This window comes from Scomber scombrus, chromosome 5, assembly GCF_963691925.1.
Source record: "Scomber scombrus chromosome 5, fScoSco1.1, whole genome shotgun sequence".
Taxonomy (NCBI): Eukaryota; Metazoa; Chordata; class Actinopteri; order Scombriformes; family Scombridae; genus Scomber; species Scomber scombrus.
This window is the reverse complement of record NC_084974.1, coordinates 25,832,373-25,858,208: the sequence shown is the minus strand read 5'-3', so window position 1 is coordinate 25,858,208 and position 25,836 is coordinate 25,832,373. Positions and strand designations below refer to the sequence as shown.

The window sequence follows — 25,836 nt, the reverse complement described above, 5'->3', positions numbered from 1 at the left end:
TGCCAAGTCTGTCCTGCCTTTAAATGTTAAATTTGCCTCTGGAGACGCATGTGGTCCCCTTTTCACAGGGAGTCAAGTCTTGCAAGAAGTATCTCTATCCCTGCTGTGTACACCTTGTATACTGTATATTTTGCACTTGCATGTCATTATGTTTTTTATTTCCTATGAGGACAGTGTGGTTTAGTTGAGTTCTGATTATTTCCTGTTGTGTCCTGGCTCTGAAGTTGTACCTGTGTCACAGCGGGATCCAGTCCAGCCCAGTCCACAATTACAGGACCCGTTGACAGGATCACACATCCCTCCATTCTGACAGTTGCATGTGCTTCTGCACTGCAGGCCGTAACGCCCCCTAGGACATGCTGGAGAAACATTCACAGAACATCAGAAAAAGGTAAAAAGTGCAGGTGTTTCTGCTCTACTCTGCAACCACATCAAGGGGTGTAACTCAAAAGATAGTGCACAGTGTGTGCTCCGTCTGTCTCTTTCACACACACAAGATTGCACTAACCACATACATGTTTACTTAAGCAACAGTTCATTAAAGAGATGGCAAAGTAGTCTAATTTGGCGCTGATATAAAAGAATAATCATGTTTCTCTGGGTAATTTAGATTGGGAAAACAATAAGGAAGCAGTCTTTGATTTCCCTGTTTATTTATTTGCTTCCTTGCCAAATCCAGCGACACGGAACACAGAGAACGAGCTACTTATAGGTCTGTGTAAACATTCAACAAGAGGAACTCAAGAGGTGGCATGTCCAAATACATGCAGGAGGCTAAAGAAGAGAACATTTAGTGCAAGCAGTGCTGGAAACCCCCCGTTTGCAATCCTGCTGAATTGCTGATAAAGAGAGAGATTAAGAAAACCCAACTGCGCCTGTTTCCCGGGAAAACAGCCCTGTGATCATCAGAGGCCTCACACTGAGGAAATGGAGAATTTGTTACTTAAATATACAGAGGAAAAATGTTGAAAAATACACACTTATTCGACTGGTTGTTTCTCACTTTCCAGTTACGCCTTCTTTCTCTCAAGAAGTCATTAGCGCCAATTGTTCCCACTGATGCATGTCAGAGACGAGTAAAATATAAAAAGGTTCAGTGTGATACCAATGATAGCATTTTACTCAAAGAGGGAAAATGGATCATTCACTCATCATTCATAATACTGAGGTCACTTAGTACACTCACATTAGTAATTTCTTTTTTTCAGTTTGACTTATTTTCCAATTACTATCCCTTACCTCACTCTACTGTTATACACTTCTTATATATCAGGCTTTTCCAAAATTGATGGACATTAAGGTATCCACACTAGTATAAAATGGACCAACTCTGATACTTTAGATGGAAGTTTTTAGAAGTGTTCAGTGACATCAAAATAATCCCCAGCACGAGCCATTTAATCAAAACATGCAATCAGTGCATCAACACTTATCAGTCTAGGCTTACCTTGATGGCAGGACTGTCCCATCCTACCAGCCGCACAGATACACCTCCCGGTTGCTGAATGGCACTTCCCTCCTTCTCCACAGGAGCACAGCTTGGCACAGTCCTTCCCATAGTACCCATTCGGACAACCTGCATACATTCAAACGTCTTCATTCACACAGAACAAACTTAAAAGTTATAAGGGTAAATATCTTAATTTCGTGGGCCTTGTGGTGGCCACCACAGAGGAGACAGAAATCCCTCAAACTGTAACCCCATATAATGATATTAAAGGAGTGCAGAAAGACTCTGTTTCATTCTCGAGTAGGCCAACAAACCGGTGCAAGACTTCCTGACTCACTTGAGCTGCAGTTAGCTCCGATGAAGCCAGGAGGACAGTAGCAAGCCCCAATCCTGAAGTCACAGCGACCACCGTTGACGCAACTGCATCTGGACTTACAGTTTGGTCCGAAAGTCCCTGCTCGACATCCTGGAGACAAACCGTAGCAACACTTGCAGGATACAGTTGACAGGCTCAAAAAACTACAAGTTTTGCATGTACTAGTGTACTCTAAAAAATGTGTATTCTACAGTCGGGCATAAAACCCAACATCCCTCACATGACATGGGTCCAAAATACTTACACTACGCTTTAATTTATGAATGTAATTTAAGCAGTAAATGAACAGTATACTCACGTAAGTGACAGCGTGGCCCGTAGTAACCAGGCAAACAACTACATTTCCCCGTCACTGGATGGCACTGCTCTTGGTCTCCTGAACACTGGCACAGCCGGCTGCAGTTTTGCCCAAACATGCCAGCAGGACACGCTAAGATGACACAACCAGACACATATCACATGCACACCACAGAAAAACATTTGTTCAAATTTAGAAAGACATAAGATGAGCAGGAACAATTAAGCTTACTTAAAAATAAACAACTTGCTTAATTTGCAAATGACATTTTATTTGAAGATGTTCATTTTGTTCCTTTTTCAGATTTTGTTGATAATAACATACAATAAACATATATTATATATTTTTTGTAAAACAAAAGTGGTTACCATTACTTGAACATGTCAAATCTTTACATTGGAGAGGTATCATTTTGTTTGAATTGAGACATTTTCTTAATTATGCGCACATTCATTAGTTTGTGGGAACAAATACAAATGCCATTTCCCTTTTCCTTCCTCAGATTACTCTGTGAGCACTCTAGGACATTCAGTATTGACTGGTGACAAAACCAAAACTCTCAACAAACTTTCCCTGGTGCCCAAAGCCAGATGGACACAGAGGGACATTCTTTCACACACCCGTTTATGCATACATACGTTTACGCTCATCACAATAATGAATGGAGTCCTAAGACAGTCAGTCATAGCGAACAAGATGAATCTGTGAACCGAACATGTTTTCGGGTGAGACCGTAGCACCCAGCTACTCAGTCAGGCAGCAGCAGGCAGCGTGGGGGACAGATAAGAAAGGACTCCAGACTAAAGAGGCAATTACGGCGCTGTCATTATGCATGTCTGCCTTCCAAAAGCCCTTATCCGCCGCCGAGGAGACAAAAACAATGCCTTCTGTTTTACTTGGCAACCGGTGTGTAACATTTATCAGATGTCTGGGGAGTGTGTGAGGAGAGGAAGGGAGTTGAGGCGGTGAGAGGGGGGAGGTAGAAGGAGTGGTGAGGCTGCTCGTACACAGTCCTAAAGGGTATGGTCTAAATAATGAAACATTAACATAAAGTCCTGTGACAGCGAGGGTTTAGTGCTGGTGTAGAGTGCATTTCCTGGAATGGAATAAATGGTAATCTTTCCCAGGAGGACAAGGGAAAGAGGACATTTTAATTAGTATTAACAGAATGATTCTTGGGGATCACCTCAATCCCATGATGCCTTTGTTTTCTGATGGGACCCATGTATTTCAGGGTGACAGTGTTTCTATTAAAGAGGCACGGACATTAGCCAAATGTTTTTAAATACCTGACAGTGATATTTGCCATGTGCCAAGGTTTTCTCAGTTATCAGTTGAACATAAGGAAGATATGTGAAACACTAAACTTCCACTTAAAGATGCTGGTAAGTGTTTTGTTTTACCTTTTACAAAGTGTGCAAACTAAAATTGACAATTTCTATAGTAAAGAAGCTAAATTGTCTTTTTATTCTTACTTTTCTCACAGCCAGGCCCCGTGAGTCCAGCTGGGCAGCCACAACTCCCCGTCTCATGGTGACAGGACACCCCAGCCTGGCACTGACACTGCTGGGCACAGGAAGCACCATAGGACCCTGGGAGGCAGGCTGGAGGCCCCCCACACACGCCCGCACACACACACACACACACACACAAACACACAACAGTTTACTCTCATGCAGAAAGATCCTCTATTTGCCAGTTTCTGTTCATTCACTCTCAATTTCCTCTGTCCTATACGCACTCACGTTTGTCGCACTTGGCTCCTCTCCAGCCTGGCTCACAGGCACAGCGGCCCGTCACATGGTGGCAACCCAAGCTATGGACACAGTCACATCGCCGCTCGCAGCCCTCACCAAAGAATCCCTTAGAACAGGCTTCAAACAAAACACACACAAGTGTTCAGCATTCAGCATTACACTCTGAGAAGAAAGCTTTTTTGAAATGTTCGCTTTTCTTTTATGCTTATTTACCCAATGCTAATTGCGCAAACTGTTTTAACACAGTAAAATTTATGATTCCGGCAAGCAAACCTGCAATTTTGCTCTGCTGCTACACAGAAACTCACAAACTCTTGTATTACAAATGAAGTACAGATGCAAGGCAAGAGAAAGGCTACACTGGCAATGATGTGTCTTGAAAATCTTTCAACGGAGTAACACTGCTCACTTTCAAGATGCTGAACTGAGTGCTGGCCTGTTTCAACTTTTTCCCCACAATGATATGTATGTACAATATGTTTGTTCCTGTTGACAGTGTCCTGAAAATGGATACCAAATGAAGGAGTCAACCCAATGCCCTCTTTCAATTGGATACGCAGTATTAAAAATAGATAACAAAATAAAAAAGCAGAATAAAAACATTAAAGCTTTAAGTGCTGATGTGACATTGAGAAGGTCACCTGACTGACAGAGCTCTCCCATCCAACCGAGCAGACAGACACATCTTCCTGTCACTATGTCACATCTGCCTCCATTTGCACAGCTGCAGATCTGGGTACAGTTCTCTCCATAACGTCCCTCCTCACACTCTAGGAGCGAGTAAAAGGCAACTTCAGATAAAAGTTATGAAAAACTTGATCTCAAAAATACTGCTTCAATCGACAGCAACTTCAGCTTTTGAGGGACATGGACAGGTGGACAACATGTTTGCTCGACATGTGTTTCTCTTAACTTCACACGATGATAGTAGTGTAGGGCTCACCTAACTCACAAGCAGCTCCTGTCCAGCCAGACAGGCAGGAGCACTGGCCAGTCACACTGTCACAGGAGCCTCCATTTTGACACAGACATTGGCCAGAACAGTGTTCCCCATATTGTCCTGCAGGACATGCTGAATTCACACAAACATAACACAGCACAGACATGAAACATTACACAAGTGGATTAGTCATGAATAATCTCGATTTTCAAAACCAAAAATGTTTCCATACAAGACAAACACAGGCAGAACGTACTTAAAATACACATTTGTGTAACTAGTGATGCAGATATCAACATTCAGTAATGCAACTAAAAGATGCAGGTCTTTGCACACTTGGATGTCCACAATAAGGAGGAAGCGACTCAACACACTTGACATGTATTTCAAATAGTCTTTCAGTAGGAACAAAGTACCTGTATCCAGTTACCATGTTCATAAATATTTGTACTCTTCCCACCATGTGTTTATGGACTTTTATAAGCATTTGTTTATATGTATGCAAAGAGGTATTTCTACTGATCTAAAACTTCTGAAATTGTGATTTAAATAGTGCATTTAAATGATTATACCAGTGTGTTTACACATGGTGGCTCCTTCACTGTAAATCATGTCTACTTTATACTTTCTGCAATTTGGCATATTTTTGAATGCCCAGTTCTGCTTCAAGTTCTTCTTTTTAACTTCCTGTTAAAAAAAGTTTTTTCCTTGTCGCTGTCACCAAGTGAAATGGGGTAAAGGGGGAACATTGGGCCCCTGTAAAATAAAGAGTATAGTCTAGACCTACTCTGTGTGAAAGGTGCCATTGTTGTCCACCAATTTATGGTGTAAATATCATATAAGATTAAAGTATCAGACTCTTAACAGACCGTAACAGTGAACATCAAGTCTGCAATAATTTTGACCATTTTTGTTCTGATAATTGATTTTCATCAAAAAATACATACATACATTTTCTATCAGAAATACATAAAAAACTACCAGATGCCTGTAACAGCAACTGGAAAGAAATGTCTACACAGCAGAATGATTTGCAAAATTGCTGGTCCTGAAAGAAAGTAGCAGCAAAATATTTGAAAAGGTTTGTGATGCTGAGTGATTAGCTAATCTGTGGACTGCATGATGAGTCACTCACGAAGCTGGCAGCTGACTCCGGTCCACCCGGCCATACAGCTGCATCCCCCGGTGATGTGGTCACACCTGGCTCTGTTCTGACACTCACAGATCTGACTGCACTGCTCCCCAAAATGACCCTCCTGGCATTCTGCAAACACAGGCACATGAAAGCATAATACACACACACACACACACACACACACACACACACACACACACACACACACACACACACACACACACACACACACACACACACACACACACACACACACATTCAGTATTACCTTAGAATGAGCTGTAGCAGCTACATCCACTGCAAATGTATGAGAGAAGAAGGCTAAAAGACATTTCGGAGCATTATGGTTTTCAGCACACATCTTGTAAACTTTCCCTAATGATCAAAGTCCAAGATGACATTTGGAGTCAAAGAAAGAGGAAAATGCGCTAATGACAGAGATGCATCGTTAAGTCATGCTGGTGGCTTTCTGCTGACTCTGGCTCTGGTAGTTAGGACCGCAAAATGGCTGTGGCAAGATGAGAGCCTCGAATAAGACTGCAGAATGACAGACTAAGAACTTTAGTGGGCATTTCACTGGATTCATTAAAACAACGGCATGAAATCCCCAAGAAACTTTAGCATGAGAACACTGATTGGTTAGCTACTAAAAGAGTCTTCCAAGTTATGCTCTCCCTTTCCTAATGTTGATATAAACACGTGGGTGCATTTATCCAGAATAGACCTCAATTAAACCATGTATGCTGCAGGGCACTCTTGTCCTCCCTCCTCTCTCCACCCATACCCATCCCTAAAAAAGTCATTGGCAATGTCTCATTATAGAGATAATTGTTCACAAACACATCATAGTTGTGTTTAAGGAGAGGATGTTGTGATGGGCTGCAGTGAGGGCCTCCCTCACACCCCGTTTTAATGATGTGGCTTCCATTACCCAGAATGCAGTGTGGTCCTGCCCAGCCGGCGGTGCATAGGCAGGCTCCTGTGATGTGGTGGCAGCGGGCACCGTTCCTGCACTCGCACATCTGGCCACAGTCAAGACCGTAAAAGCCGTCCGGGCACACTGTGGGCCAAGATAAAACATCCGACTGGTTAGAACTGGCAGTTTCACAAAAGAGGATAGGAAAAAGGTTTAGATGCCAACCTTTTTTTTATTTAGTTCCTTCTCTTCCCTTCCCCATCTCTCACTCTCTTCTCCTCCTCCTACTTTCCCTCTCTGTCTTACCACCTACTGAAAATACCAATATCAAATTGCAGTACCACGCTGTGGCTGTTCATTTGCAGAGCGTCTGCGTTCGTTAAGTGAGCTCATGTCCCACATGTGTGGTGGATCTGGGCCACATCAAAGCTGATGGCGGCTCAGAGGCCATTCTCTTTTGGGGGTAGAGGGGGCACAGAGAGCCGGTAATTAGAGCACCTGCTGAGTCCACAGGCCCCACCAATACACTGCAAAACAAAGCCAGGTTACTGTGTCTCCTTAAGAAGCATACACATGCACCTACAGTAAAGCAATGCTGCTGATGCAAGGAGATGCCAGCGCAGGAGTCTGTTTCCCATTCTCAAGCAGAGTCAGAGAGATTGTTTAAGTGTGTGTAGAGTCAATTGACACTCAGAAAGTTTGGTAAACATAGTGCCTCCCATCCACAAGAACCTCGCCAGAGGCTGCAGGATGAATGAGCCTTTCCACTACTGGGATGTAAATATTGTCTGTAAGCATGACTTCACCAGAGCAGGAAAGAATGACTCTGTTTATTCACCACCAATTTTTGATCGCTCAATCTGTCACTAGACAGCTAAAGTGATCACAGCCTAACGCAAAGATAATAGTTGCATTTTGCAAAACAAAACGTTCTTCCATTCTAACCTTTATTTAGAGGAACACTGCTCTTGCTCTGCTAAAGTCTTTGACTGATTGACAGCTGTTGCTGACATTTTTTCTCTTCATTCACCCTCTTTTGCTTTCTGTTGCAATAACATGTGAGAAGCCTTGTGAGGGTTTGGGTGAAGTCTGCCCCAATTATCTCAGCAGCCAGCAGTTTTTCATTTCATTTATATACTGCCTTGTCTATCTATAAGGGAAGCAGTGGACCATGTCACTAAAGGAAGCCACAAACTGGAGAGCGACAGCAATGTGTAACTTGGTGGTTTTATGAATTATAAATGCCACAGTACAGTTTATGCATCATACCCTCCTTCTCAGGCTCCAGTTGATGATGCTGTCCACTCCTACTTTTTCTACCTCAAGGCCCAAAATTGGGAAAAGTATCCTTCCTGATCAGCAGTTTCTGGCACAGTCATCACCACGTTCCCACGCTGACAGCATGACGTCTTCGCTTGCCTCTGTAGTGGTTAGTCTGCGATGTTATTAAAGCTGGCCCTCTGCAGATGCTGTCATTTTGACCCAGCTGTACATTAGCTCTGTGGTAGCACTGTAGCAAAAGCTCTGGTTTATTGTCTGTTGTTTATTATAATGATAGCAGTTGCTGACACCATAGCAACAAGCTGTTTTTTCTTTCCCACCTTCAAGAATGCTTTATCTGAGTATTATTTGATTATTCACCAAATGTCTGCTATATATATAATGAAACAGGGGCTGAAAAAAATACCCTTTTAATGAGGTATCTCTGCCAGGCACAGTAATCACCTCAACATGTTAAAACACTTTCCTTATATGTCTACTGGAGTACTCTTGGTTTTACTGACAAGCCAGAATGGCAAAGTTTATTATTTGTTTATGCCAGCAGGGGGCGACTAGTTTCCAAATTAACCACAGAGCAGCCATCTGTCATCTGATATTAGCACTGGATCTGCTAGTGTTTGTAAGTTTAGACTCTTCCTTTGACTCTTTGTTTATAGGTAGGCACAGAGGAGTCTGTCCAACACACACACACACACACACACACACACACACACACACACACACACACACACACACACACACACACACACACACACACACAATGCCATCACTGAAAGACTCCATCTCTAGACTAAATGAGCTCTTTAAGACAGGAGGATTATTTCCAGATCCCTGGTTGTGTAAGAGCCACTGCTGTCAGCCCATAAAGCAGGTCCAGGGACCACACAGCCTGGGGAGAGCAGACCACAGAAATACAGCGGATAGAGAGAACACAGAATAGAACTTCCTGGTGCTATTCAAGGTCTATACGCTGAAAGAGGTCAAGACAACAACAACAAAAACAACCCGGTTTGTTCAACAATAGCACGGATGTCCAATGCCAGTTGAACCAGAGTTCTTTTTACTGCGACCAAATGATCTATTTTGACGCAAACATCAAAGCTGCAGACCAGAAACTGAGCACAATCCACGTTAACTGAAGAAGTGGTCTAGCTTTCAGGGCCCATGTTAGCACAATAGCTTGTTTCCTCCGACAAAACTTGACTGGAGTGTTTAGAATTAACCTCTGTGCCACAAAAAAGAATGATTCTACCATGGTAACAAGCTTTCGGAATATTGTAGAACCAGTTATTTCTATGAATAACATTATCAAAGGCATTGTGTGGATGAAAATAAAAAAATCTTCCGTGTAGGATCAATCATTGAGGAGGAAAGCTAGATCTTTCCATTTTAATTCTGCGAAACAGATGAACTAGAGAGATCTGGTCCTTCTCACAGTGCAGGCCTCTTCCTGACTTCTCCTGAAGGAAGAGGCCCAGCAGAAGACTGAGAAACTGGACACCTCTGTTTGAGGGGAAAAGGCCTTCAGAAAACAGAATTTGGTCAGACCGATAGCCCTATTTCTACAGCAAGGTCCAATCAGAATGATGTCTGCATCTGAGGCCATTAGACTGTTATGACTAGGGACGTGAAGCTCTGTTCTAGTGTGACATGGCCATGATTTACAATGCTTCGTGTACAACAGAGGTAGTATGAATTTCTGGGCCTGGTGGTACACTTACAGTAAATCTTACACTTTATAATAACATGAGGCCACTTCAAGTCAAAAGACTATAATCAAGAACAAATCTATTACAATGTTAAGACTGTTGGATGGTCAGTTCGTCTTACAGTTAAGGAAAAATATCACAATGATGAGAAGAGTATTAGTGAGGGGTTTGCTATGACAGGATGTTTTAAAATATGCTGCTTACACAGCCTATAAAATATAGTCCATCCATCCCAGACTGACAAATACAAATTACACCTTGGGATTTGTGTGGTTTTGAAATGGTTTTACTTATGACATTACATGGACAATCTGATTACTCAGTGTGGTGATTCACTGAAACTGTGGAAGAAATGTATAAAACCAGAAGAACATCCTGCAGTGCCCTCTAGTGGATTTAAAGACAGATACCATAACCTGTAATGGAAAAAGCCAGCATTGCAGTCAATGGGGATGAGTTTAAACCAGTGGGATAACACATCACTCAAAAATCAAGAATAAATATTTAATTCTTAAAAAATGTTGGATATTAAATTTAAGGCTGCAACTAATGATTATTTTCACTATCCATTAATCTGGTGATTATTTTATCTATTAAACAATTAATCACTTGATCTAAAAATAGAAGAAATATTTTTATTTATGTCTGAACAAGAGTCCAAAACCTTAATCCAAAACCTTAGCCCATGACATAAGACTAAGATAAGCTTTAAAGTTTTAACTATGCATAAATTATCAAAGTAGTTGCTGATTAAGTTTATGTTTATTAACTAATAAATTAATCAACCAATTATGTCAGCTCTAACCAAGGTTTATATAAATAAAATATAAAAGTTGCAAGTTTGCTTGATTGATCTATCAAGTTGAAGATCTATCTGTGAAGAGAAGTATCTGCAGGGTCCTCATATTTTTTTGAATCAGTCTGATGATTATTTGGTTGAATTTTTAGGGTCATTTTTGGATCTCTGTCAGGTGTACTGAAAATCTGATAAGGATGAAAGCACTTTCTCGATTACATTTTGTGGCCTAAAGTAAGTGTGCAGGTTTACCTTCTTTCATTGATACTGCTTTTTATTAGCCTTGCACCTGTGTGATGTGATGTAAAATGACTCTCCTTCAACTGCACATTTAACACACATACATGCATATATAAATAAAGAGTAGTCTTGGGTGACCACATAAGCTGTTCACTTGTGATTGCATCACCATAGATGTATTTTGGAGCCACATGTGAACAGAGGTGTGGAGCCAATGGGAGTGCAAAGTATAATAATAGAATCAAGAGAGGAGTAGAGTACATTAGAGTACATGGAGTATATAGAGTAGAAGCTACCCTGTGTGTGTGAGGGAGGGTTCTTTCTTACAGTGAGAGACAGTTACATCCTTTACTTAAGTAAAAGTGCAAATCCAAAAAGAAAAAAGTAGTACAAAATCACATCAAATATATAATTAGCAAAATGTACTTGAAACATTAAAAGTAAAAGTATCTTTGCTGGAGAAAAATGGCTCCTGTGACTGAAGAACATTATTACATTATTGTTGTAGCTGATCAAAGTGGACCTAGTTTTAACTAAATGAAAATATTCAGGGAAAGTACAAATATCTCAGAACTGTACAGTACTTGAGTATATGTATGGTACTTAGTCATATTACACCACTGGCAAGAGGAATTCAACACAAGTAAGTGAATGAACCTTAAATCAATCTTTGAAGTCTCTAAAAACATTTAAGTATATTTTTTACAGACATTAAAGATTGGTTAGAGGTCCAAATTACTACAAACATGTCAAATGTAAATTCACTTTTCTCACAATTAGTATAAATAGTCACTAATCATCAAGAACTTCAACTTCAACTTTATTTATATAGCACCTTAAAAACAACATGGTCGATCCAAAGTGCTTCACGCAGAGGAAGAACACACAAAAAATAAAATGAGATCTTACTTTTTTCGCAGAAAGTGCCAGCATATCCAGGGGAACATGTGCAGGCTCCGCTCACATGATCACACAGGGCTCCACTCTGACACTGGCACTGCTGTGCACACCCCTGACCGTAAGTGCCATTCATACACTCTGTAAACATAACACAGAAAACAAATGAAGGAGACAGATTATCAGGAGTACAAAGTAGAAACAAAATATCTTAAATCATGAACTTTAAACCAAATATGGTCAGCTAAAAACAATTCTGCTGCCATGTTGTGTTATGGCCTGAACTAAATGTGCTTTGGGGAAGTATATCTTATATAGTGGTCCTAGAGCAACATCAACAATTGCTGAAATAAAACATGTCTGATAAAATGAAATATCCAGCAAATTACTCTGTGTGATGAACGAAAGGATGTAATAACTAAGGATCACCCCATGGTGGCAGCATTCACTATAACATATATTGTGAAATTCTGTGATACCTGAGAATTTAACTTACTTCTTTCACAGTAGTCTCCAGCGAAACCAGCCTCACACACACACTGACCGGTGACAGGATCACAGCCCAGAGAGCTTTCTTGGCACTGACATTTACTGATGCAACCTTGGCCCCAGTAACCAGATTCACACGCTATGAACATAAGCAAACATTGTGGTGAAATGTAAGTAGAAGGTTTTCATATGTCCCATGCTTTGCTTTTGCTGCTTTTCTGTCATGCTGTAATTTTCTGTCTTCTCACTTGCCACTCTAACATTGTCATGTTTTTTCCAGCGTTTTTTGTGATGCATTTTATGGAGGATGACTTCTTACAAGTTGCACATCTGTGGCCTCTTTTGCCAGGAGGGCAGACGCACTGTCCCGTCTGTGGGTCACAGATGGCCTCATTGTGACATGAACAGCGTGTTAAACAGCCTGGTCCATAGTAACCTTGGGGACACTCTATAGACAACATGATATTCACAGGAAACATGCTTTAGTAATCCACTTTGGTTTATAGTAAAGAATATCTGTGCCGTAAATTAAATATGACAAAATACTTTGAGCAGTAATATAAGCAAAGGACAAAGGCTAATAGGAATATCATTATTACAATTTTTTGTTTGTTAAATCTCAGAAAGATGATGCAAAATCACCATATTGGCAGAGTGTTCCAGTGAAGCCGGGCCGGCAGTCACAGACACCAGTCTGCTTGTTGCAGGAGCCTCCATTCTCACAGGGCGGACAAAATGACTGGCACTTCAACCCCCAGAATCCAACAGTGCAGTCTGGGGAGCATGAAGTATCTCTCAGATTAAGTGAGTAGTTATCCACTTATATAAATTATTGCTAGGTAAATCCCTAAAGCCCCTTACTGTTGAATAATTTAGGGGGGAAATGTGTTGAAAGGGTCTGAAATGGGTACATTTTCTGATAAGAACAAGTGATCTATAAAGCAAAGGATGGGTTTCTAATTGGTTTGACTTAGAAGGCACATAGAACACAAACATCTGGTGGTTAAAGATAATACTGCAGGCTTGCAATGTCAGTGAGTTCAAACTGGCCCCCAATCACATGTCATCACATTTTCTAAATTCTACTGTCACATAATTAGATTAAAATTAATTCTAAAACAAAAAACTGTTGAAAACATCTGTACCTTCCTGACATGAGTCTCCGGTATTCCCAGCAGGACAGATGCACTGTCCGGTTATGGGATCACAAGGAGCTCCCCCACAGTCACAGGTCAGACGACAGCTCTCTCCATAGCTCCCAGCTGAGCAGGCTAGCAAAACACAATAAATAGTGTACAACACAATATTCAGTGTAACACACACACACAAAAGCAAAAGACACAGGACAAGATTGCACAACGTTGCAAAAATGGGTCAAGACAGAGAACTCAAGAAGTGAAATTTTAGAAATACTCAATCATTTTCTGTTTATTTATTCAGCCTCTGCCAATAGCCTCTGTAGTAGTAACTGAAGTAAATTGCCCTGATCATGACCTGGTCTGCAACTTAATCTAAGTACAATCCAGATTTTCTTCTCTCTTTCTCTCATTTAGCTTTGACAAACTCAGCAAGCCTAGACCTGGATTGTGCATTTAGTGCTGACATACTGTAACTCTGTTATCTTAGTCCACTCCACAGAAACAAAAGGTCTAAAAAATTCTACAAGAGTCACCTGAACAATATTCAGTATCAGTTTAGATCAGAACACAGAAAACTGAACTTTCCATCAACCAGCAGAGTAAATAGCCAGAGGACACCCTGATGTGGAGGAGAATTTATGTTTTTTGCTGTGCATTTTATAACAAGAAGGACACCTGCACTGACCAGGTGAATTCAAAAGACAGCCTTATTTATTTCATCACTAAATCCATTCAATCCATCAAAGTTTGCAGAGAATGACAGAATATAGAAAGATTTATATGCCGTACGTGATTGTGACAAAGCTGCAGAAATTCTGAAACCCATTCATAACTATTTGTGTCATCAGTGTACAAGCTGTATATGCAAAGGCACACATTCACACAAGACTGCAAACAATAACCACACATGTAGACACATGAGTAAGTATGCACACCCACGCGCTTCACATACTCTCACAACAGGCAAGCATACTGTTAATATATCCATGATCGTTTACTGTAAAAGTTTAGGCCACATGAGAGTGCTGTGGAGTCGAGCTCTGCAGACAACCTTATACATCAAGACTTCAAAACATTTGAAAGGTAACAAACAATCTTATGGATGTATGCCAGATGTTTAAAAGAAACTGTAAATTTAAGCAGATGTAACGCCTAAAATATTTTTGACGTCATGCTACATGTTTTGTTGTTTATTAGTTATTATTACACACGTTAGTAAACCTAACACATACATCTTGAATTTTACATCTTGACACATTCACAGTTGCTCCATTAAAGAAACATTTAATGAGTCTGTCTCACCCTGCTGACATTTATCTCCATGAAGTCCTGCAGGACATCGATGGATACACTCTCCAGTCCTCGGGTCACATGACCCTCCACCTGTGCAGTCACATGACTGCTCGCAGCCTGCACCAAAGAAGCCAGGCTCACATTCTGCATAGTGACATATAAACATACACAGAACAAGGGAAGATTAAGACACTCAGGTTTGTCACAACTTAACTTGAGTGACTTGACTGTGTAATCACTGTAAGCTGGTTTCACAACAACATCTTAAATTGCTTTTCCATGACAGACCAATAAATCAGAACTGCATTTCATGGAAACAGTATGTCTCCAAGTGTATTGTCTCTCATCTTCAGACATAACTACAATGATTACTGCTACAGGAAATAAACTTGGATCTCTGTAACATTTGAAGTTTTGAAATAGTCAATAACTTCTCACTGAGAAGTGCAAGTTAGACAGCTGACCTGAGAAAGTTGACTCTGTGGACAAAATGAAAACCTCCCTCCTGGAGCTGCAATGTAGTAGATTAAACAAATGCATTTGAAACTATTTTTTGTGATGTGCATATACCTTTCTCACACTGTGGACCATGGTATGCAGGCTTACAGAAACAGCTCCCCGTTTTGGGGTCACAGCCAGTGGAATGTTCTCGAACACAGACACATTCCTTGGAACAGCCCGCACCGTGTGTCCACCTGGGACAAGCTGATTCAAAAACAAAGAACATGAGTTAGTTAGGTCGACATTCAGTGTTATATGATTTGAACATTTGTGTGATATCTTACACTAGAAGGTTGTTTTTTACATTCATATGCAGAAGGGGGACATTTTCATTGCTCTTAAATCTGAACATAAAACGTACAGAGGAGACAATTCTGGGACATCATAACTAATTTGGACCAAAGTGTGATGTGGAAACTTGAAGCCACCAGAGACATGGAGAATGGACTTCTCTTGCATCTTACATCTAGCAGTTTAATTTTTGAGACTTAAAGATATTTGCATATTCATAGATAGAAAAGCCAGTTAATTGAACTGGTTGTGGAAAAAAAATCATATTAAGCATTAAGCACTATTCAAAGCAGATTATTTTCATACGTTTTAAAACATGACTGGAGGGAATTTTTAACATTAAGCAAAGAAAATATATTTCTGCCATTTTTGTATTCTTTTGTTAAAGTTGTTGTAAGCATTTGGTCATAGTTCAAGGGGGAAAAAATGTTGAAAACTTCACTCATGTCATGACTACACCCATACTAACCAAGCTATTACAAAGCCAAACTTCTGCCAATTTAAGTCATGTGACTACTGCCTTCTGTTTCATGAGATTAAATGCCAAATGGAAGTAGGGTGCATCATTCATCCTTTCTACTGTATAATTACAAATTTAAATTGAGATCAGGCTGACTTTGTCACAGCTGTTGTCGGTAGATCTCCAAACTTTATCTGAAAAGCACTGAACAAAACGATTTAAGATTTAGTTATGCAAGACCTTTAAAATTTAAACAGTCAATCTGCATGAAATGATCCAAGATTGTCCATGTTCTGCAACAAAAATTCAACTCCACTCCACCCTGTCCCACTTGACATTGGCTTTATGTTAGGTGCAGCTGCAAGCTCTGGTTACACCCTCTCCACCCTCCAAATGTCCCGCTGCAGGATGGAGCAGACAGCTGTGAGAATCTGATAATACTCCTTGTCCACATTCTTCCATCATTCAGTTTGGTCTTAGAAGAGAGCGCTGATTCCACACAGAGAGCTTAACACGCAAAAAATCATCGCAATGTCCATCCGGAGGCTTAGGAGAAACCCTAAAACACCTGGGGATGTCAATATGGTGACAGAAGAGTTGAGAAATCTTTATTACAAGAGGCTGCTGCCGATAGAGAAATACTATTCTTTTCATCACTTCCACTCTCCGAGCTATGAGGATGCAGACTTTGATAACAAACCCATGGTGCTGGTGATAGGTCAGTACTCAACAGGAAAGACAACTTTTATCAGGTAATCATGATTTCAATGTTTGATATGTTTTTTTTAAAAACTGCAGATGTCTTATGTTCAAATGTATCCTAAATGTCTTGCACTGTGTTGGTGGAAAGGATGATGATAGTGGTAGTTTGCATGTGTGTTTGTCCTCAGGTATCTAATAGAACAAGATTTTCCTGGTAGCAGAGTTGGGCCAGAGCCAACCACTGACTGCTTCACTGCTGTCATGCATGGAGAAGTGGAAGAAATGATCCCTGGTAATGCTCTTACAGTGGATCCAAAGAAGCCGTTTCGCAACCTTGACCCTTTTGGAAATGGCTTTCTGAACAGGTGATGGGAAACAGACAGAAAGAGGGAAAAAGAAGGAAGGAGGGAGGGTGAGAGAAAGGGGAAATATTTTCTTGTTTCAGAGTTGTTCCTTATTTTTTTCATTTTTATGCATTTATTCTGGTATATTTGCAAATGTTTTGCCCACACTATTATTATTCATTATTCATTAGTAACATCAGCTAAATTTTTTTTTTTTTTTTAATGATAGTGACAGATTGTGAAATTATTTTGACTATTTTAAGGTGAAAAATGTTTTCTTTGCAGGTTTCAATGTGTTCAGACACCAAACAAGGTCCTTGAGAGTATCAGCATTATCGACACACCAGGCATCTTGACTGCAGCTAAGAGAAAACTAAGCCGAGGTGAGATAGGACACCTAATTTCCTTCTAACTTCTATCTCTGGATCAGTAGGAATTTAAGTCTTTACCTTTATATATCCATTTTTACACAGTGAAAGCTGGACAGCATTGTCGCCACCAGCAGGATTTAAACTTCTTTAGAGAAAGGAGTATTAGAAGTGATGAAAGTAATTTGAACATGAGTTGGGAGGAGATACGCAGCAAGTAACAGAGCAGCCTTTGCAATGTTTTATGGACACATTAAGCTATGGGTGTGACTGGACAACTGGGATATGTTACATGTTCCTCCCTAAGTCTCGTCTCGAGGCAGTGAGGCCTGCCACATTACGTACAGTGTTAATGAAAACCCTGTGTTTTTGTTCCTTGTCCTCAGGCTATGACTTCCCAGCAGTGCTGCGCTGGTTTGCAGAGCGTGTGGATCGAATCATCCTGCTGTTTGATGCACATAAACTGGAGTTCTCTGATGAGCTCACTCGGGCCTTTGGGGCTCTGTGCGGCAACGAGGACAAGTTGCGTGTAGTTCTTAACAAAGCTGACAGGGTGGACTCTCAGCAGCTCATGAGAGTGTACGGCGCCCTCATGTGGTCACTGGGGAAAGTGTTTCGAACCCCCGAGATCTTGCGGGTTTACATCGGATCTTTCTGGTCAGAGCCGAGGCAGGTGTGTGACCACTACGAGCTGATAGAGCTGGAGGAGGACGATCTCTTGGCCGACATAAGGAATCTGCCACGCAATGCTGCAGTGCGAAAACTGAACGACTTGGTGAAGAGGGCACGCTTAGTGAGGGTGAGAGATCTCAGAGGAAGTATTCTGAATTAACTGAGCTACAGTTATAGTGATTTTGTATCTCATTTGTGCTTTGTCCCCTCCTAGGCTCATGCACACATTATCAGCTACCTGAAGCAGGAGATGCCAACCATTTTTTGCAAAGAAAGCAAGAAGCACAATCTGATCTACCAGCTTCCTGTAATTTTCACCAAGATCCAGAAACAACACAGAGTCCCAGCTGGTGACTTCCCTGACTGCACCAAGATGCAGGTCACATGCTACTTTTTATTTGCTGCATCAATACCATTGTTTCAGAATGTATGTGCCTTCTTACCTGTGTGTCCGAGAGCCTTCTTAATCATTAACATTTTCAACCTGACATTTTCAGGAACGACTTTTGGGTCAAGATTTCTCAAAATTCAAGACACTAAAACCAAGTCTGATGGCTTCTTTGGACAAACTCCTGAGCACTGACATAGCAAATCTGGTGCCCTTAATCCAACAACAAGAACTGAGGAAGAAATCACTTCATGGGATGATGGATGGTGAATTTCTGGGAACATTCAGGCCTGAGCATTACAGGAGAGATCCCTTCAAGGAACTCAAAGATGATGACAGCAATGAAATAGATTCCAATGAGTGGGTTGTGGAGAGGTACAAGCCAAAGTATGATGAGATTTTCTACAACCTCAGTCCAAAGGAGGGCAAACTGAATGGCACCAAAGTCAAAGAGTGGATGACAACCATCCTTCTGCCCAACTCTGTGCTTGCTCATATCTGGAGGCTGTCTGACGTAGATGGTGATGGCATGCTAGACAATGAGGAGTTTGCTTTGGCCGTCTACCTTATTGAAGCAAAACTGGAGGGACACTGGCTTCCCCAAGAGCTTCCTTCTCATCTGGTGCCACCGTCAAAACGGCCGCGTACAGCCAGCGATGAAGAGTAAACATGACATCAAAAGAAGGCTGGAAGCTGAGGATCTGTGTACATTACTTGTACATCATTTAATAAACATAACCTTAAAGCAGTTTGTCAGTTTAAGAAAACTAACAATACTGTACGTATGTGCGGTGAAACAGTGTTTCAGTTTTGTTGGTAATATGCAGCTGATGTCAAAACCTATGGTTTCAATTGATACCTTTCATTGCTAAAAATGTGCACATGCTAATTTCATGTTCACATTATTTGTATACAGCCAATTATCCAGTGTTATGAGAAAATACAACCGCAATTATTACCTATAAGGTGGATTTCTACATAGAATTTATCATTTATCCCATAATTGTAATGTGTTTTTTTTAATTAGTGACATAAAACTTGTAATGTTTGTAATCTATATTTTATTTTGTGTCATTATTATTATAACCATTATATAATATCAAATAGTATACATCAATAACTTTTTACTCACGCAGGTGGCAGAAGCGGCCATATAATCCTGGGGAGCACAGGCATGCTCCATACAGACGATGGCAGTGTCCATTGTTGGGACAATTACACTTCCTGTTGCAGTGCCTTCCGAAATAACCCCTTAGACAACCTGTGAACATGAATAATGTCAGAGAGCTGTCACAGTTTATGACAGGATGCATGCTTCTGTAAAATATGCTTCACTGTATTAACAGCAACCTCTAAATAAGACAGCAGTTAAAATCCAAAAAGATTATTTCAGGGCACATTCAGCACATGTTGAAGGATAACCTAAAGCCTGGTTATTTTGATGGCGTGTACGTGAGTGAAAGCACACAAACCATCCTCGCAAAGCAGGCCTTGCACCCCAGGGGGGCACAAACACTTCCCGGTCACAGGGTCACACGAGCCTCCATTCTGACAACGGCAAAGACTGTTACATGCCTGCCCATAGGTCCCCTGTGGACAAGCTGGAGAAGGGGGGGGGGCAAGAAACAAAGAGGGGGTCATGGGTAAAGAGCATTGACATCTTAATAGTTGCAGTATTACTTAATTAATCAAACTGGGGCAAATTCCTTTGATGTTTTATTTAAGAGAAGAGAGAGTAAATACAGCCACAGAGAGGGTTATGCTCTAGCATTAAAAAGTCAGTCAACACTTCCACCCTCCATCCTGTCTTTTCCCATGGTATGTGCCCTTCTGACTTGGTTAATCTCTCTGGCCTTGTTAGCTATTACGACATGAAGCAGCTGTCTGTTTAAGATGGGCTGAATTGTTACAATCCATCTAATGAACGCCTGATCCAATTTTATGTCACACCTGACATCTTTCACATCTATGGAGGAAATTAAATCCAAGCATCTTTTTAGATCCAGATGATAAAAATATAGAAAAAAAGAAGATACATCATTCAGAGTAAATTAACAGTACAGTGGGTGAGATTGTGAAGCACTGATTTTGTTCCATTATGACAGAATTGATCATCTTTTTCAGGCATGTTAAAAAAAAAATCATACTGACACTAGTATTTCATAAAATACCATTATTTAATATTGGCCCAGGGACATGATGTTGATACAACCTTGGTCATTGACTTACTTGTCTGTTTTACCAGAATAAAGTATTTTATGAGTGAATCTTATTTTGCTGACAGAATGGTAACATTTTAAACAAGAAAATGGTCTATGAAAACATCTTGTCTCACAAATATAATCCATCCAAGAGAAAACTATAATTTCTTACCTAGCTGCCACATTATGATCAATCATAAACAGGGTAATGGAGATATAGACATGTTTTTAAAGGTTGAGCTGTAACAGACATGTGGATTAATTTGTACAAATACATAGACCACTATGTTATTACTTACTGTAACATCTCCCATATCTTTGTTTCAGACAGAAAATATTGTCTCCTTCACCTGAAAATGCTGCCCATCCCAAGAACCATCAACTTATAGTATGTATCTGAATAACGCCACCCCAGGAGTATGTTTCTAAAAGTGACATATTGCTTTTAACAGACTTATCCCATGCGGCTTTATTCTCATGATTACCAGCCTGACTTGGGTTCAGACCAAAGACACCCATTAATCATAGAGCTGGATGGGAACAATGGAGCTTTGCTTTCTAACCCAGTAGTGGACATCCTTGGCCTCAGGCTGTGCTCTCACTGTGGGCCCTGGCCTCGCTCCAGTAGCAGATAGATTGATTCCCCCAGTGCTCTTGTGTTCTGGAGCCCATAAACAACTCACCCGCCCACGCTGAGGAGCCGACAGGTTTTGATACATGGCCTTGGATCAATGCACGCAGGGAGCTATCTCATCTCTCTTTAAAACTAGACCACATTGCTATGGGTGGTTCAAATAGACCTGGAGGTAGATGTGTCCTATGGGAAAGACCTGTAGTACCTGGTTGTGTGTGTGTGTGTGTGTGTGTGTGTGTGTGTGTGTGTGTGTGTGTGTGTGTGTGTGTGTGTGTGTGTGTGTGTGTGTGTGTGTGTGTGTGTGTGTTAGTAAACTTGGCATGTGCCGCTTGTCATTTATACAATCTAGGTATAAATATATTATGGTCTCCCATACATTTACATATTACATTTACATTTTGTCATTTGGCAGATGCTTTTATCCAAAGTGACTTACAAGTGAAGGAAGACGACAAAGCATTAATACATGCACATCTAGGTTGGAGACGGTCATCCATTTGTAATATTCATGGTCCATAACTTGTGAGCAGTTTAGCTTATTCTCTTCATTGCCAACAATTATATGAGAATATCAATACCACTCAGTCATGGCTGTAAATTAAATATGATGCTACAGCCAGCAGATGATTAGCTTAGCTTAGCAAAGACTGGGAAACAGCTAGCATGGCTTTGTCCAAAGGTAACAGAATCCACCTACAGCCACCTCTAAAACACACAAACTAATACATTGTATCAAATTTGTTTAATCTGTACAAAAACAAAATGCAAAAACAAATGTTGGTCTTTCACAAAAAAATGACAACAAATGACAAAAATTAGGGATTAAACAAATGACAATGTGTTTATTACTTAGAGGTGTTGGAAGGTGGACTTTGTTACCTTTGGGCAGAGCCTGGCTCACTTTTTCCCCTTGTTTACAGTCGCCATGGTAAGCTAAGCTAACCAGCGTTTGGCTGTAGCTTCATATTCAACAGACAGATGTGAAAGTGGCATACATTTTCTCATCTAGCTCTTGGAAAGAAAGAAAATAAGGACGTTTCGCTAAATGTTTAAAATGTCCTTTGAATAGACAGACATCCTGGGGGAAAAGCTATCTGAAGCATGAGGAGATTTAAGGAAAACGTACTGAAGGTGAGGTTGTGTGAAGTTTAGTACACTGTGGCCAAGGATTTGTGTTGCAAAGAACAGATGAAACACACACCAAACAAATGTAACTGTAAAATATATCATTACTTACTTTCATTGCAGATGACCCCAGTCCAACCAGGGGAACATTCACATCGCTTTCTGTTTTCACTACACACTCCGTTCAAACAGTCTTCACAGCTCAAACTGCAGTCATCCCCAAACGAGTTGTCCAGACACACTGAAATGAGAACGTCTATGTCTTAACTTCTATGTCTGAACTTTTAATAGTAAAAGATTAAAATAATGTTCATTTTATTTCATACCAAGCATGCACCTTAGCATCATCACTCATGCTTTTTTTACTGTACCTATGTGGCTGTCCAGTCTAAGTTCTCCACGACGCTCTCTCTGAATCTCTAATTCTTTATCATTGTCACCACCATCACCATCATCATCATCATCATCACTGTCATAATGAGAGTGCAAGGCTGCTGTGTACTGAAGAAGCTGAGGAGCTTTGCGAAACAGCAGATCTGGTAACCTGTGGACCTCCAGCTGCTCCTCCTCTTCTTCCTCCTCCTCCTCTTCTTCTTCTTCCAGGTCTCTGCCATACAGAGCTAAAACACCCAATACAGAATTAGGGTAAAAAAAACTGTTCATTTAGATGATTAAAGTTCATGGACATTTGTTATTTCAATTTTTGTGTGCAAACACATTAAATAAAGACATAACTATATGATCCAAGGATAACTATGTGACAAAAACTCACAGATGCAGGAGTGTTGGTCCTGATCCAAGCGGAAGCCCAGTCGACAAAAACACTCATATGTTCCAAGTGTGTTTACACAGTAGTGTTCACAGCCTGAGATCTCTGTCAGGCACTCATCAATGTCTAACAGGACAATACACAAACAACACACCACTGAGAGAGTGACAGGAAAATGAGAGCATAACTCAAAAGTAGACAAGGGTATGTTGCACATAAGGTTTTTATTGGTGATGTGTGTGGAGTTCATTGGCAGAAAGGTTGTGCTGAATGTGCTGAGGGGTACCTCACGTTTCTCCGATCAGATGAAGATTCAACTTCAGTGTCTTCATTTGATTTGACTTCTTTCATATTTTCAAATGCAAATAGTGACCCATTGCCATTGCTCTATACTGCACCCTGTCCACTTGTTGCTCTTTAGTGAAGAAAATGTTCTGCTTTTTGTTGTGTGTTCTGAAATGGCTTTCAAAAGCTTAATTTCTAAACAATCAGTGACTAAATGGGCTTTGGTAATTTGTGTCCTGCACAGCTGTGCCACAACATAGGAAACACTAAAAAGCAGCAGACTAGGTAATCTGCTAGCAATCCAGCACTCTTACCATCGCAGCCACAGCCGTCTGGGTTTAGTCTGTGGCCTGCTCTGCAGCTGCACTCGTAGCCGCCCGGGTAGTTTCTGCAGAAGTGGCTGCAGCAGGACTCCCCACTGAAACACTCATCGCTATCTGAGGAAGTCACGCAATGATGCACAGTTGGTTTCACCACATTGACAGAAATAAACAGAGATCAGAAAGTACATGTGAGCTTAAGTATAGTGAAAGAGGAGAGAAAACAAAGAAGGCACACGTCACAGAGAGAAGTCCTTACCTACACAGGTCTTCCTATCCTCGTCCAGCTGGTAGCCATGGCTGCAGGAGCAGAGGGGCCCATTGGTGGTGTGCTCACATTGATGAGAGCAACCTCCGTTGTTCTTCTCACAGCTGTTGATGATCTCCATCTCAATGCCTGGAGAAGAGAGGACCAAAACCACAACTACAATGCATAACCAGAGCTGAATCATAAAAACAACATTATAGCACATTTCTGGCTAATGGGAACTATTTTGGTTTGTCCCAATATTGTAATTACTAGCTACAGATGAGAGGAAAAAATACAACTTTTAAGCACAGATATAGTGTTCATTACAGTAGAATTCAAAAGGTAAAAACATTATTATATGCATTCAGACAACACATTACTTACAAAGATCCATCATCAAATCTTTACACTACAAACAAAATAAAATCAGTTGTCAAGATGAGTCATCTACTGTTTATTCATACAGTTAATTGTATTAAGTACTCTTTTAGTGTATTCTTGTGTTTTCTTTCCTTACTCACGGTAGCACTGTTTGCCATCAGCACCGAGTTCAAAACCCGGATGACACACACAGCTAAAGGAGCCCAGCATGTTGACACAGCCATGGGAACACTTTGCTTGACCTGAACTGCATTCATCAATGTCTATTTGAGAAAAATAATAATACACAAAGATAATGCATACAAATATGGACACACAAAAAGACACACATACAAAAGTCATCCAAAATTCATATCAATTTTTTTCCCTGATTTTGGTGTTGCAAGACAAAAGAATTTATCTCTAACTCCTATTGAAGTCAAGGTTCAGAGAATTTCAGAGTCTTCTTGTCCAAATATTTTTGAACCAAATTAAATAACCAGATCCTCTTGACCAAGTTGCAGTTGACTGTCAGAACCACAAGGGCCTGGGTGATTTTTAAACACATATTAACACCAATGTTCACACGTACACACTGACATGACACTGTCATTCCATTTCATAGATTAACTCAGAGCCCTGTCTGTTTTTTAGCCACACACACACTTAGAAGTGTTAAGATCTCAAGTTCTTGAGGGTCACATAGTAAAGGGCTGAGATTAAAAAAACAAGCCTGTAAAGAATAATGCTTTTGTTTGGAGCTCAGTTTCTGACAGGATAATGAGCCTTACAACGCATCATAAAACTATGCTCCCATATTGTCATAAAAAAAGCTAGATGTGTAAAGGAGAATTTCAGAATAATATAGAAAATACTTCCTCCCACAGGAATGCTTTGTCAGTGCTCAGGTTACTCTGATACCTCCTCTCTTCCATTGGAGGAACAGTGGAAATGTTAGTGATAAGGGTTGTGAGAATAGTTTCCAACAGCAGCCCCTAAAAATCAATACAGGTCTGTAATGGGGTAGATTTGCTTTCAAAAGGAGGTTTAGTGTGGCTGTAAGTTATGGGATAATCATAAATGTCACTCTCTTAAACTGTAGCACATTCCTATTTGCTCTTTAACTTTTTATATGTACTGTATGTGTGTGTGTGTGTGTGTGTGTGTGTGTGTGTGTGTGTGTGTGTGTGTGTGTGTGTGTGTGTGTGTGTGTGTGTGTGTGTGCGTGTGCGTGTGTGTGTGTGTGTGTGTGTCCATGTCTGATTTTTCACCTTCACATGTCTTTCCATCTCCAGCCAGTGTAAAACCGGGTCGGCAGCTGCAATGAGCCCGGCCACCTTCCGAAAGACAGAGCTGGGTGCAGCCTCCATTCCTCTCCTCACAGGGGTCCCTCACTGACACACATAGACACAAAGAGAATGAACACACAAATACAAAAAAACAAAGTCAG

General features: G+C 40.7%; 2 protein-coding genes across 2 annotated transcripts in view; one reads left to right on the top strand and one right to left on the bottom strand.

The window, feature by feature from the left end:
• The window catches only part of megf6 (multiple EGF like domains 6), a 51,706-nt gene that overhangs the window by 3,538 nt on the left and 22,332 nt on the right, over positions 1-25,836 (bottom strand). Inside the window, exons 8-33 of the mRNA XM_062418810.1 lie at positions 25,658-25,780; positions 24,548-24,670; positions 24,036-24,173; positions 23,771-23,893; positions 23,175-23,297; positions 22,774-23,022; positions 22,515-22,643; positions 19,915-20,043; positions 19,575-19,703; positions 15,287-15,421; positions 14,726-14,860; positions 13,430-13,555; positions 12,927-13,058; positions 12,604-12,732; positions 12,292-12,423; positions 11,808-11,936; positions 6,888-7,016; positions 5,957-6,085; positions 4,825-4,953; positions 4,523-4,651; positions 3,870-3,998; positions 3,600-3,728; positions 2,125-2,256; positions 1,788-1,916; positions 1,448-1,576; positions 231-359 (exon numbers count right to left, since the gene is read on the bottom strand). Of these exons, the coding sequence (XP_062274794.1) occupies positions 231-359; positions 1,448-1,576; positions 1,788-1,916; positions 2,125-2,256; positions 3,600-3,728; positions 3,870-3,998; positions 4,523-4,651; positions 4,825-4,953; positions 5,957-6,085; positions 6,888-7,016; positions 11,808-11,936; positions 12,292-12,423; positions 12,604-12,732; positions 12,927-13,058; positions 13,430-13,555; positions 14,726-14,860; positions 15,287-15,421; positions 19,575-19,703; positions 19,915-20,043; positions 22,515-22,643; positions 22,774-23,022; positions 23,175-23,297; positions 23,771-23,893; positions 24,036-24,173; positions 24,548-24,670; positions 25,658-25,780 (3,477 nt within the window). The remainder of the gene's footprint in view (positions 1-230; positions 360-1,447; positions 1,577-1,787; positions 1,917-2,124; positions 2,257-3,599; positions 3,729-3,869; positions 3,999-4,522; positions 4,652-4,824; positions 4,954-5,956; positions 6,086-6,887; positions 7,017-11,807; positions 11,937-12,291; positions 12,424-12,603; positions 12,733-12,926; positions 13,059-13,429; positions 13,556-14,725; positions 14,861-15,286; positions 15,422-19,574; positions 19,704-19,914; positions 20,044-22,514; positions 22,644-22,773; positions 23,023-23,174; positions 23,298-23,770; positions 23,894-24,035; positions 24,174-24,547; positions 24,671-25,657; positions 25,781-25,836) is intronic.
• LOC133980194 (EH domain-containing protein 2-like) lies at positions 16,411-19,239 on the top strand. The gene is made up of 6 exons (XM_062418811.1): positions 16,411-16,720; positions 16,859-17,035; positions 17,300-17,397; positions 17,769-18,181; positions 18,269-18,433; positions 18,552-19,239. Exons 1-6 carry the CDS (start codon positions 16,500-16,502, stop codon positions 19,107-19,109), a joined length of 1,632 nt encoding a protein of 543 aa, XP_062274795.1. The 5' UTR covers positions 16,411-16,499; the 3' UTR covers positions 19,110-19,239.

Excerpts from the sequence above, each read along its gene's own strand:
- LOC133980194 (XM_062418811.1), top strand. The coding sequence starts at position 16,500 with ATGTCCATCCGGAGGCTTAGGAGAAACCCTAAAACACCTGGGGATGTC. Across the intron at positions 17,036-17,299 it reads GGAAATGGCTTTCTGAACAG|GTTTCAATGTGTTCAGACAC; the intron begins GTGATGGGAAAC and ends TTTTCTTTGCAG. Across the intron at positions 18,434-18,551 it reads CTGACTGCACCAAGATGCAG|GAACGACTTTTGGGTCAAGA; the intron begins GTCACATGCTAC and ends TGACATTTTCAG.